The sequence below is a fragment of the Grampus griseus genome (genome assembly GCF_964374135.1).
Source record: "Grampus griseus genome assembly, chromosome: 19".
In the NCBI taxonomy this organism is placed as follows: Eukaryota; Metazoa; Chordata; class Mammalia; order Artiodactyla; family Delphinidae; genus Grampus; species Grampus griseus.
Genome location: NC_139013.1, coordinates 13134112 through 13145363, shown reverse-complemented (window position 1 = coordinate 13145363; position 11252 = coordinate 13134112). Strand labels below are relative to the sequence as shown.

The 11252-nt window shown below is 51.4% G+C and overlaps 2 protein-coding genes across 2 annotated transcripts; one reads left to right on the top strand and one right to left on the bottom strand.

Annotated features, from left to right (window-relative positions):
* The first annotated feature begins 166 nt into the window (after positions 1 to 166).
* Positions 167 to 9016, top strand: NFKBIB (NFKB inhibitor beta). Its single transcript, XM_082677141.1, has 6 exons — positions 167 to 432; positions 6336 to 6441; positions 6524 to 6857; positions 7661 to 7749; positions 7840 to 8097; positions 8839 to 9016. Exons 1-6 carry the CDS (start codon positions 254 to 256, stop codon positions 8932 to 8934), a joined length of 1062 nt encoding a protein of 353 aa, XP_082533267.1. The 5' UTR covers positions 167 to 253; the 3' UTR covers positions 8935 to 9016.
* Positions 9017 to 9156: 140 nt separating this feature from the next.
* On the bottom strand, positions 9157 to 11143 carry CCER2 (coiled-coil glutamate rich protein 2). Its single transcript, XM_082676688.1, has 4 exons — positions 11113 to 11143; positions 10864 to 10951; positions 10072 to 10535; positions 9157 to 9407 (listed from the first exon to the last, which is right to left on the bottom strand). Exons 2-4 carry the CDS (start codon positions 10910 to 10912, stop codon positions 9318 to 9320), a joined length of 603 nt encoding a protein of 200 aa, XP_082532814.1. The 5' UTR covers positions 10913 to 10951; positions 11113 to 11143; the 3' UTR covers positions 9157 to 9317.
* Positions 11144 to 11252: the final 109 nt, after the last annotated feature.

Genomic DNA, 11252 nt, shown 5'->3' with positions numbered 1-11252 from the left:
GCCCCGCTCCCGCAGCCATGTTGGTAAAGGGCGCGCGGAAAGAGTGGGAAAGAGTAGAGAGTCGCAGTCCATCTGAATACTCTGATTGGTCACGGTGTGGTATGGGGGCGGGGCGTTTACTATTTAACCCAGTCTGATTGGCTGAGTCAGGGGGCGTGTTGGGGAATTCCCCCCAGGGCGGAAGCGCTAGAATTCCAGGCAGAGCCCAGCGACTGGCGGGCGGCCGCTGGGGTCCCCTGAGGCTTTGGGGGCCATGGCCGGGGTCGCGTGCTTGGGGAAAGCTGCGGATGCCGACGAATGGTGCGACAGCGGCCTGGGCTCTCTGGGTCCGGACGCGGCGGCCCCCGGAGGACCGGGGCTAGGCGCGGAGCTGGGCCCGGGGCTGTCGTGGGCGCCCCTCGTCTTTGGCTACGTCACTGAGGATGGCGACACGTGAGTGAACCTTAGGCTGCCACACCGGGCCCTAAAATCCCACATCTGACTCCCTATTAGTCTCTGATCCTGACTTCCCAACCTCTCAATCCTAAATCTGTCTTCTAATGCTTTCCCTGACCTCTAACCCCCAAGTCTAACCTTTGATAAATCAATTTCCAATCTAATTTTGATCCTAACCCCTTCCTTTCTGGAACTCTGGTTCTCAGAGCTCCACATCCATTGATTGATTCCACATCCAAGGCTCGATTTGACCTTCCTGACTGCGGTCCTGAGACCTATGTTAGAACTGAAGTTCAGGCAGGCTCCTCCTGACATCTCACCTCTAAATATGATCTTTGATCCTTAGCTCCTAACTTAGACGCATTAGATTTTGATTTCTGAAATTAATACTTGGCTTTTGACTCTAAGATCCCACCTTCTGAGCACTAATCTTCAAACCTTACATTCAAACAGAAAATGTAAACTCCATGACAGCAGGGATTCATCTGTTAAACAAATATTTATCCGACACCGACAACGTTTCAGGCCCTGTTTTAGGTGCCGGTGATAAGGCAGTGAAGAAAGCACAAAAACTTATGACTTGTGGAGCCTACATTCTAGTGGGGGTATATAGATGGCAGGGCAGACAGACTTACAGAAAGGAAGGGAGGAAGGGTGGGAGGAACAAAAGAGAAAGAAAGGTAGAGAGAAGGAAAGAAAGAAACAGAAAGCCACATAGACACAAAGTAAGAAAGAGAGACAGAAGAGAAGAAAGATAGGAAGAAACAAAGATGGAAAAATGAAAAAAAAATAAGAAAAATGGTATGTCGGAAGATAGTAAGTTCTTTGGAGAAAAATAAAGTAGGAAAGTGAGGTAAGTAGATAATCTGGGGAGAGCATTCCAGGTAGAAGGAACAATGCTGTAAAGGCCCAACTGAGGGAATGTCCCTGGGGTTTTTGTGTGTTGTGTTTACAGTTGTATCCCCAGTGACGGAACAGTGCCTGGCCCATAGGAGGCACTCAAGAAACACCGATCTTCTCAAAGAACCAGCTGTGGTTTCATTTATTTTCTCTATAGGTTTTTTTTTTTTCTTGCTTTCTATTTTGTTGATCTTTCTTCTGACTTTCATTATTTACTTTCTTCTGCTTACTTTAGGTTTAATTTGTTCTTCTTTTTCTATTTTCTTAAGGTGGAAGCTGAGGTCATTGATTTGAGACCTTTCTTTTTTTCTAGTATAGGTGTTTCGTGTAAATTTCCCAGAGTAGTGCTTTAGCAGTATCTCACAAATTCTGGTGTGCTGTGTTTTTATTTTCACTTAATTCAGTACACTTTCTAATTTCTCTTTTGATTTCTCCTTTGGCTGGTGGATTATTTAGAAGTATGTTATTTAGTTTCCAGATAGTCCAAATATCTTCCTTTTATTGGTTTTTAGTTTAATTCCATTGTGTGTGCACTTGAAAAGAATGTGTATTCTGCTGCTGTTGGTGTAGTGTTCTCCAAGTGTCAGTTAGAGGTTGTATTGGTTTCTTTGGTTCTTCTGTTGTTCAGGTCTACTGTATCCTTGCTGATGATTTCTGTCTACTTGTTCTATCAGTTATTGAGAGAGGGGTATTGAAATCTTCAACAATAATTGTGGATTTGTGGATTTCCTTGTTCTATCAGGTTTTCCTTCGTGTAATTTGACGCTCTGTTATTAGGGGCACAAATGTTTAGGATTATTATGTCTTCTTCCTTAATTGACCTCTTTATCATTAGGAAATAATCTTCTCTATCCGTGGTAATATTCCTTGCTCTGAAATCTACTCTGATATTAAAATACTCACTCCTGCTTTCTTTTTTTTTTTAAACTTGTTTTTCATTGAGTATCTGTTTTTTTTTTTTTTTTTTTTAATAAATTTCATTTATTTATTTATTTATTTATATTTGGCTGCGTTGGGTCTTCGTTGCTGCGTGCGGGCTTTCTCTAGTTGCGGCGAGCGGGAGCCACTCTTCATTGTGGTGCACGGGCTTCTCATCGCGGTGGCTTCCCCTGTTGCGGAGCACGGGCTCTAGGCGTGCGGGCTTCAGTAGTTGTGGCTCACGGGCTCTAGAGCGCAGGCTCAGCAGTTGTGGCACACGGGCTTAGTTGCTCCGCGGCATGTGGGATCTTCCCGGGCCAGGGCTCGAACCCATGTCCCCTGCATTGGCAGGCGGATTCTTAACCACTGCGCCACCAGGGGAGCCCGAGTATCTGTTTTTTATGCTAGCCAACGTTAGGGGCTTTCGTGTATGCTGTCTTATTTATTTATTTTTTGGCTGCGTTGGGTCTTCATTGCTGCGGGCAGCCTTTCTCTATTTGCGGCGAGTGGGGGCTACTCTTCGTTGCGGTGCATGGGCTTCTCATTGAGGTGGCTTCTTGTTGTGGAGCACGGGCTCTAGGCGCACAGGCTTCAGTAGTTGCAGCGCATGGGTTCAGTAGTTGTGGCTCATGGTCTCTAGAGCGCGGGCTCAGTAGTTGTGGCACACGGGCTTAGTTGATCCGTGGCATGTGGGATCTTCCCGGACCAGGGATTGAACCTGTGTTCCCTGCATTGGCAGGCGGATTCTCAACCACTGTGTCACCAGGGAAGTCCTTCACTCTTGCTTTCTTTTGACTGACTGGTGTTAGCATGGTATATCTTTTTCCATTCTTTTATTTTTAACCTATTTTAAAATTTATTTTAAAGGGTGTTACTTGTAGGTAGCATATAGTTGGGTTTTGCTTTTTTATTCAATCTGACAGTTTCTACCTTTTAATTGGAGCTTTTAGACCATTTACATTTAATTTAATTATTGATATAGTTATGTCTATCATCTCGTTATTAGTTTTCTACTTATCTCTTCTTTGTTTACCTTTTCCTCTTTTTCTGTCTTTTGGAACGAGCAAATTTTGTTCCGTTGTATTTCTTTTTCTTTTCTTTCTTTTTTTTTTTTTTTTTGCGGTACGCGGGCCTCTCACTGTTGTGGCCTCTCCCGTTGCGGAGCACAGGCTCCGGACGCACAGGCTCAGTGGCCCTGGCTCACGGGCCCAGCCGCTCTGCGGCATGTGGGATCTTCCCGGACTGGGGCACAAACCCGTGTCCCCTGCATCGGCAGGCAGACTCTCAACCACTGCGCCACCAGGGAAGCCCCGTTGTATTTCTTTTGTTGGCTTATTACCTTTAACTCTTTGTTTTTTATTTTAGTGATTGCTCTGAAAGACAGGTTGGCAAACTATGGTCTTTGCCAACAAAGACAGGCAAAATCCAGCCAGCTACCTGCTTTTGTATGGCTGTGAGCTAAGAATGGTTTTTACATTTTTAAAAGGTTGGAAGAAAATCAAAAGAAGAAAAACATTTCATTGCAAGTGAAAATTATACGAAATCCAAATTGCAGACGCCATAAAGTAAGTTCTGTTGGAATCCAGCCATGCCCATTCATTTACATATCGCCAATGGCTGCTTTTGCATCCTGACGGGAGAGCTGAGTAGGTGAAAGAGAGACCATGTCGTCCACTAAGCTTGAATTATTTATCTGTCCCTTTACAGAAAAGTTTGCTGACTCCTGCTTTAGGGCTTATAGTGTGCCACTTTAACTTATTATGGTCTGCCTTCAGGGGGTGTGATTCCGCTTCTCATAGCATAAAAGAACCTTAGAATAGGATATGTCCATTTGTCTCTTCCTGGCCTTTGTTGTATTGGTGTCGCACATTTCACTTATACGTGTGTTATAAACTCCACCAGACACTGTTATAATTTTTGCTTAAACAGTCAATTCTTTTTAAAAAATTATCTTCTAAAGAAATTTACATATTAAGAAAGAAAATCTTATGTACTTACCCGTATAGTTACTGTTTTCAGTGTTCTTTATTCTGTTGTATAGATCCATATATTCGTTTGACGTCATTTTCCTTTTGCTTACAGGTTTCCTTGAACATTTCTTGTGATGTGGGTCTGCTGGTGATGAGTGCCTTTTGTATAGTTGAAAGCAGCTGTATTTTGTCTCCATTTTTGAGAGATAGTTTTGCTGGGTTAAAGAATTCTAGGTTGACAGTCCGTCTTTGAGTACTTTAAAGATGTGGCCGCATCGTGTTCTCCTGTATTATTTCCTTTGTGAAACCTGCTGTCGTGCTTATTTTTATTCCTTTATACTTAAGGTATCTTTTCCTCTGGCTGCTCCGAAGATATTTATCTTAGTTGTTGATTTTGAACAGGTTTTTCATGTGGGGCCTCGGTATACTTTTCATATTTCTTGTGCTCGGGAGTCATAGAGCTTCTTGGAGCCGTGGGTTTATAGTTTCCATCAGATTCGGAAAACTTTCTAGACATTATTTCTTCAAACGTTTTTTCTATCCCCCTGCTCCTTTAGGAACTTGTTACGGATAGACTGGGCCGCTTGAAGTTGGCCCACGGCTCACTGATGTCCTTTCCGTTCTGAAGTGTTCTCTGTGTTTCATTCTGGAGAGTTGCTATTGTGAAGTCCTCAGGTTTGCTAATCTTTTTTTTTTGGTAGTGTGTAATCTGTTGTTAATTCCATCCAGTGTCTTTTTCATTTCAGGTGCTGTAGTTTTTATCTCTAGGAGTTCAGTTTGAGTCTTTTTTTTTTTTCTTTTTTTTATCCATGTCTCTACTTAACTTGTTGCGTGTGTAAGATACAGTTTGAATGTTCTCGTTTGCTAGTTCTGCCGTCTGAGTCATTTCTGGGTCAATGTCCATTGGTTGATTATTCTCACTATGGATCATGCTTTCCTGCTTCTTTGGCAGGCGGATTCTTAACCATCTAATCTTTGATTAGATGCCAGACATTGTAATTTTTACCTTGTCAGGCTAGCTAGCTTTGTATTCCTATAAATACTCTTAAATATTGTTCTGGGATGCGGTTAAATTACTTGTAAGTAGTTTGATCCTTTGGGGTTTTGCTTTTATGATTTGTTAGGTGGGTCCTGAGCACCCATCTAATCTGGGGCTCATTATTCCTCATTACTGATGAAGTAAGACCTTCCGGAGTATTCTACCCAATATCCTGTGAATTGTGGGTTTGTCCTAGTCCCGGCCCTGTGTGAGCACCAGGCATATCTCTCTAATCCTTTTGGATGGTTTTCCCCCAGCCTGGGGTAGTTTCCTTACACCCTTGCACTGACCAGTATTCTTCTAAATACTCAAGAGGCCCCTCTGCGATCCCTGGGCAGCTGTCTCCTCTCTGGTTCCCTGTCCTGTGACTCCAGCTGCCTTGCTCTCCTGAGACTCAGCTCTGTCTCCTCACCTCAGGCAAATCTGCCTGCGTTCCCCTTTCTGCATCATGGCTTGGAAACTGTCAAGACAGAAAGCTGTGGCAGTCAACTGAAGGGCTCATCGAGTGTGCTGCCTGTTTCCCTAGAATTGCTGTCATTCATTGCATGATGTCCAGTATCTTGGGAACTGTTGTTTCATATACTGTATTATGTCTGGTTTTTTTTGGTTGGTTGGAGATGGGAGTGAAATCTGGTCCATGTTACTTCATCTTGGGAGGGAGTAGAAGTCTACTTAATAAACACTGGAGACTTCCCTGCTGGTCCAGTGATTAAGACTCCACGCTTCCACTGTAGGGGGCTCGGGTTCTGTCCCTGGTCAGGGAGCTAAGATCCCACATGCTGTGCGGTGTAACCAAAAAACCCCCAAACCAAACCAAACCAAAACATTGATTAAACAAATTTGCTGAATTAACTCTGACCTGACCCTCCCAGGTTCCTGACAGCTGGTTCCAAAACTGTGGTCATAATGCCTAGCACCCAGTAGGTGCCCCACGTTTGTTGAATGAACGCACGCTAGAGTACGTGACCTCATAAGAAGTAAAACAAACAAACCAAAAAAAAACAAACAAACACCCAAGCAAACTAAAAAGAGAGTGCCAGACCTCTGCCTTCTGACCCCGTCCTTGTCCTCAGGGCCCTGCACTTGGCCGTGATTCACCAGCACGAGCCCTTCCTGGATTTCCTCCTAGGATTCGCCGCTGGTACTGAGTACCTGTACCTGCAGAATGACCTGGGCCAGGTGAGCCACCCGTACACACCGTAGGGCTTGGGGGCCAGGCTTCTCTGTGTGACCCCCTAACCCCTGCCTTCTGCTCCTGCAGACAGCCCTGCATCTGGCAGCCATCCTGGAAGAGGCATCCACGGTGGAGAAGCTGTATGCAGCGGGTGCCAGCTTGCTGGTGGCGGAGCGTGGGGGCCACACGGCGCTGCACCTGGCCTGCCGCGTCGGGGCACACGCCTGCGCTCGTGTGCTGCTCCAGCCCCGCCCCCGGTGCCCCAGGGGAGTCCCCAACACCTACCTCGCTCAGGGCTCTGACCACACCCCTGACACCAACCACACCTCTGTTGCCTTGTACCCTGAACCTGACCTGGAGAAGGAAGAGGATGAGAGTGAAGAGGACTGGAAACTGCAGTTGGAGGCTGAAAACTATGAGGGTGAGTGTCCTCTGTCACTGGGAAGGGCCCGGGCTCCCAGGCAGGGTAAGGGTGCCTGGCTCTGGGCTCGGCTCTCCTGACTCAAAGCCTGGCCCCTTGGGAAATAATACCGAGGCTTTAGGGAACCCAGGCATCAGGCCCAAGGACTCCTGCTCAGGTCCCAGCTTATTGAGAACCACAAGCCCCAGGCCACCCAGGACAAGGGAACTCAAGCGCCAAGCCCTCTGGGAAACTCTGGCAGCCCAGGTTCCCAGAGGTTGACATTGGAATTCAGGGACAGCCCTCCTCAGCCAGGCCTCATGGGAAAATAGACCTTGTCTACCCAGGGCCCTAGCATCTGAGTCTCACCTCCCCCGTCTCTAAGCCCACCCAACTACTTGGGACCAGGCCCCTCCACAGGTAGAAGGGCGGGACCCAGTGTTCAGGGCCCACCCCACCCCCCAAGGTCATAGGCCCTTCAACTACTCAGGACCCAGGAATTTGAGGTCCTGGTTCTTTGTGAAGTAAGACCAGAGACTCAGGTCTCCTAGCCCCAAGATCCAGGCCTCCTGTCCAAAGCCCCTGGGCTCTTCACGCATGGGCCCCAGACATCCCACAACCCAGGCATTGGCACTACCAGCAAGTTCCAGACCACCTGAGACTTAGGCATTTGGGATGCAGGAGCCTCTCTGATACACCCAGGCATTCAGGAGCCAGACCCCAAACTCCATCACCCTCAGGCCACAAAACCATCCCCTAGGATCGTGGCATTGGGGGCCCAGGCCCACCCCCCCATCATCTGACATAGGTCACTCTGTCCCCAGGCCACACCCCACTCCATGTGGCTGTCATCCACAAAGACGCGGAGATGGTCCGACTGCTCTGGGAGGCCGGAGCTGACCTCAACAAACCGGTGAGCTGCCCTAGGGAGAAGGCGTGGCAGGGTGGAGATCGTCCCCGAGCGGGGCAGGGTCTCCTCTAACCTCTCTGCTGCACCCCACAGGAGCCCACATGTGGCCGCAGCCCCTTGCACTTGGCAGTGGAGGCCCAGGCAGCCGATGTGCTGGAACTTCTCCTGAAGGCCGGTGCCAACCCCGCCACCCGCATGTACGGTGGTCGCACCCCACTCGGCAGCGCCATGCTCCGGACCAACCCCATCCTCGCCCGCCTCCTCCGTGCACACGGAGCCCCTGAGCCCGAGGACGAGGACAAGCCCGGCCCCTGCAGCAGCAGTAGCGACAGCGACAGCGGGGACGAGGGCGTGAGTCAGGAGGAAAGACTGGGCGGCCCAGCTTGGGGGTCAGAGTAAACGGGCAGGTGGACGGGGGAGAAGAGAAATTAGGCAGCACGTTGAGACTGACGTTGGGCTGCTGTGATTAGAGAACTCAGGCAGCAGTGAAAGTGATACCAGACAGCGATCAGGGGAGACCTGGACAGGGGTGGCGGGGAGAATTCAGGCAGTGGCAGAGGTAGAACTCAGGCAGAGGGAGAGAAAAGACCTTGGTCCTAGTGGTTGGTAAACATAGGCAGCAGAGGGTGGCAGCGTGGGGAGTTGTTTTGTGGGAGCAAGAGCTGGAGAATTTAGGCTGTGGGAAGATGACCTTGGGCAGCAGTGATTCAAACACGGGCAGCGGTGGGGAAAGACCTAAGCCAGCGGTGAGGAGGCTTCATTGGAGAACCCAGGCAGCAGAGACACTGCTGGGGGCAGGGGCTGTCGTTGAACAGTGGGGGTTGAGGAATTTGGGTAGAGGCAGAGGGAAGGGGCGGAGGGGGAGACCTCAGGCTGCGGCGGCTGAAGGGCTGGAGCCCAGGCAGTAGTGCTGGGAGAACACAGGTGACCTGGAAAGTGGTGCTTAGAGAACTAGAAGCAGGGAAGTTGAACTGGGAGCGGGGAACTTGGGCTTCAAGGCAGCACCCGGTTCTCAGGGTGGGTGGGAGAACTTGGGCAGCGGGCAAGGTGGCAGCCACCTGAGCCCCTCTGCCTGGCCCCCTCTGCCCCCAGGATGAATATGACGACATCGTGGTCCACAGTGGCCGGAGCCCAAACCAGCTACCTCCCACCCCAGCCTCGAAACTGCTCCCTGATGACCCCATCTGACTTAATTGTGAATAGAGTTTCCAATTTAATAAAAAAATCCCAGTTCTGACAACAGTCTCCTTCCCAGGCCTCCCGCCCACTCCTCAGCTCCTGTCCCTCTAAAATCAAGTGCTACACGATAAGCCTTGGTGGTTTTCTTTGTGCTTTATTCACTCGGGAGGGTTGGACTGCGTTAGACGGGTGTCAGGGCTGTTTCCTGAGTCAGTCTGAGCCCAGCCCCTCTACCCAGCTCAGACTTGGCCCCTCAGGCCTGGTTTCGAGGCGCACCCTTCTCCCCACTCCTGCAGGTTGGGGAGCAGAATGGGGTGATGGACTGGAAGGGTTTGGGTGTCAACAGTCCTAAGCCGTAGGGTGTGTGAGGAAGGAGGACACGAGGTCAGGGGTCAGCCCGCCCTCCTGAGCTCCTCTCCCAGCATCTCCGTCGCCTTCTTCAGCTCATCTCTCGTGTGCTCCAGCCGTTCCACGTCATGCTCCTGGGGGGATCAGAAGTGGGGTGCTCAGCACCCACCTTCAAAGGCAGGCCACCTCAGTGGTTGCCCATGAATGTGGGCCAGGTCAGTTCACTTAGTGGCAACCAGCAGTGGTCATCCTGGTCATCGTGGGCCGCGATGGTCGCCCTGCTGGTTGCTGCAACCCTGGAAGGGTCACGGCAGCTAACGTGGCCAGCGGTGAGGCCTGTGGTGTGTGCCATAGCCAACAGCGGCAGACAGAGGACTAGCAAAGGCGCTCCGCTGGGATGCTGTGACCCATTTGTGAGGTGATGGCCATTTCGGTCACTGCCACCACCTTTGCTTCTCATGACCCAGCAGTGGTGTCCATCTAGAGCCCAGTGAACCAGCCGCGGCAGCTACTTCTCATGGTGGCCAGCTTGCTGGTCACAGGCTAGCAGTGGTGGCTAACTCGGGCACTTCTGTGTGGTAATGGTGGCCTCTTGGTTACTGCAATGGAAGTACGGAAGCCCTCCTGGTCAAGTGAAGGCCCCACTTAGATGTTGCTGCCTAGTCCTCGTGTCAGTCCTGGTCACTACGGCCCGTTTGTGGTGGACCTTGCTGTTTATGGCCCAACACCGGTGGCTGTTCGGTAGGAAGTCCACGGACATCTGCTCCACCCCACTCCCCCCTTGCCTCCTCCACTCACCTCCCTGTCCGAAGCCTTTCTCTTCTCCTGCTTGGGCTCAGCTTCTGCCTGATGGAGGTGGTGGCGGTCCTCGTGCCTCTCTCCACCCGCTTCAGCCCCCGGCCACAGGCTGTGGCCCCTGCCCAGCACCTGCACCCCCTTCTCCTCTGCCTCGAACTGGGCCGTCTCCTCATCGCTGGTCTGCTCTGCCACCCGCTTCCACGGGCCCTCAATGGTCTCCACGGGCCCCCTCTCCTTTTCCTCCTCCTTTCTGTGGTCCTCCTGGCGCAGCTGGCCGTGGAGCTGCCCGCGGATGGCCTGTTCCCGCACTTTGGCCTTGTGGGTCCTTTCTGCTGCCTCCTCTTCCTCGTCCCTCACCTCCTGGCTGGACCTTGTCTTCCCAGCCTCTGGCTTTTTAAAATCCCCAACCAGGAGGCCTTTCTCTTCAGTGGACCCACAGCCGCAGGACTCTGTCTCACACATTTCTAGAGGAAAGAGAGAATGTTCTCTGTGCAGCCAAACAGAAAACAGCCCTAGAGGAGTTCTGGGGCTGCCCGAGGTCCCACAGGGGCACTGCCCAGACCTGGGAGGGGAGAGTCAGGTGCTGGGAGACACTCTCTGCCCCCATCCTGTACCCTTGCAGGGAGCCCCGAGGGTGGGGCTAGGGGCCAGGCTCCTTCAGTCTGGACACACTTGACAATGCCGGGCCAGCCCAGACAATGGCTCTAGGATGAGAAGAGGACACCCCTTCCTCCAGGCAGCCCTGGTGGGGTGGGAGCTCCTAAGAGGAACTGGGGCCTGGGCCCTCCTTACCTTTGTGGAGCAGAGCCATGCAGGGGCCTCGCTTGGCCTGGCCCAGCATCAGCACTTCTGTGACCACCTCTGCCAGACAGCGGGTCAGCTGGGGGTGAAGGGTCAGAGGGGAGGTTGAGGGTAGGGCAGATGGGGGGCATGAGAACAGTGGGAGGGTTGGAGGGGAGACAAAAGATCGTGGAGGGGGCTGGGCAGGGGGGACCAGGGCCCCAGGGAGATGAGGCGGGGCAAGAGGGCCGCAGTCCTCACCTCCTCCTTGGAGGGTCGCGGTGCCAGGGGAGCCGCGGTGGCTGTGGAGGAAGGACGGGGGTGCTGGGCTCGCACTCCGGGCGCTGTCCCGGGTGCTGATTCCAGCTCCGAGGTCGTCCCGGTACCCACAAGTCCCCTCC